Consider the following 1,064-nt stretch of genomic DNA (forward strand, 5'->3'; position numbering starts at 1 on the left):
ACAATAGCTTCTACTATACTATAATGAAATGAGTATAAAACCTTATAACGCAAATCAATGAGGTGTTTCTTCTATAGTTCATCCAAACAGTACATGTATGTGTAGTTCAAAGAGAATTTAAGTTCTTCTATAGAAAACAATCATTTGTACTCTCTGTGGTGCTTGTTTAGTGTATCTAAATAGCTATATTGACTAGACTATTGACGTGACATTATATTTGCATGTTAGGATCTATTCTCTGCTGGTAGTGACACAAGCTCTAGCACAGTAGAATGGGCAATGACAGAGCTTCTCCAAAATCCATCATCAATATCTAGAGCTTCCAACGAGCTTGCAGAAGTTATTGGATCCAAAAGAAACATTGACGAAGATGATATTGTTCGGTTGCCCTATCTCCAAGCTGTCATAAAAGAGACTTTTAGACTTCATCCTCCTGGCCCGTTCCTGTTGCCACGGAAACCAGAGAGAACACTGAAAATAGCAGGTTACACAATACCTAAAGATTCACGTGTGTTTATAAACATATGGGCGATAGGTCGAGATAAAGATGTATGGACTGAACCTGAGAAGTTTATGCCAGAGAGGTTCTTGGGTTCAACAGTTGACTTTAAGGGTGCCGATTTTGAGCTCCTTCCATTTGGTGCCGGACGTCGGATCTGCCTTGGAATGCCATTGGCTATTAGGATGGTGCATTTGGTCCTCGCTTCGTTGTTAAATCAATTTAAGTGGAGTCTCCCTGTTGAGCTTGAAAGGGATGGGATTGATATGGAAGAAAAGTTTAGCCTATCACTTACGAAGGTCGTGCCTCTTCGTATTGTACCAACACCGATTTGAATTAGAAACAAAATGTGTCCCTAGTAAGGTTGTTTTAAATGTTTTTAACATGTACTAATTCAAATGTATCACCCATGGAATTTATACAATTATGTATGTCACAGTTAAACTTTTAGAAAACTTGACTTCCTCGCAGTGCACAAGTTGAATGATATGTTGTTTTTACGCGGAGATATGTTGTGTTACACAGTTGCTGATCCTACAAAAGGTATTCATGCATGCCATCCTAG

The 1,064-nt window shown here is 38.6% G+C and overlaps 1 protein-coding gene across 1 annotated transcript; it reads left to right on the forward strand.

Moving 5' to 3' along the window:
- Positions 1-264: 264 nt before the first annotated feature.
- LOC123042536 (geraniol 8-hydroxylase-like) lies at positions 265-834 on the forward strand. Its single transcript, XM_044464968.1, has one exon. It carries the CDS (start codon positions 280-282, stop codon positions 832-834), a length of 555 nt encoding a protein of 184 aa, XP_044320903.1. The 5' UTR covers positions 265-279.
- The last annotated feature ends 230 nt before the right edge of the window (positions 835-1,064 follow it).

This window comes from Triticum aestivum, chromosome 2B, assembly GCF_018294505.1.
Source record: "Triticum aestivum cultivar Chinese Spring chromosome 2B, IWGSC CS RefSeq v2.1, whole genome shotgun sequence".
Lineage (NCBI taxonomy): Eukaryota > Viridiplantae > Streptophyta > Magnoliopsida > Poales > Poaceae > Triticum > Triticum aestivum.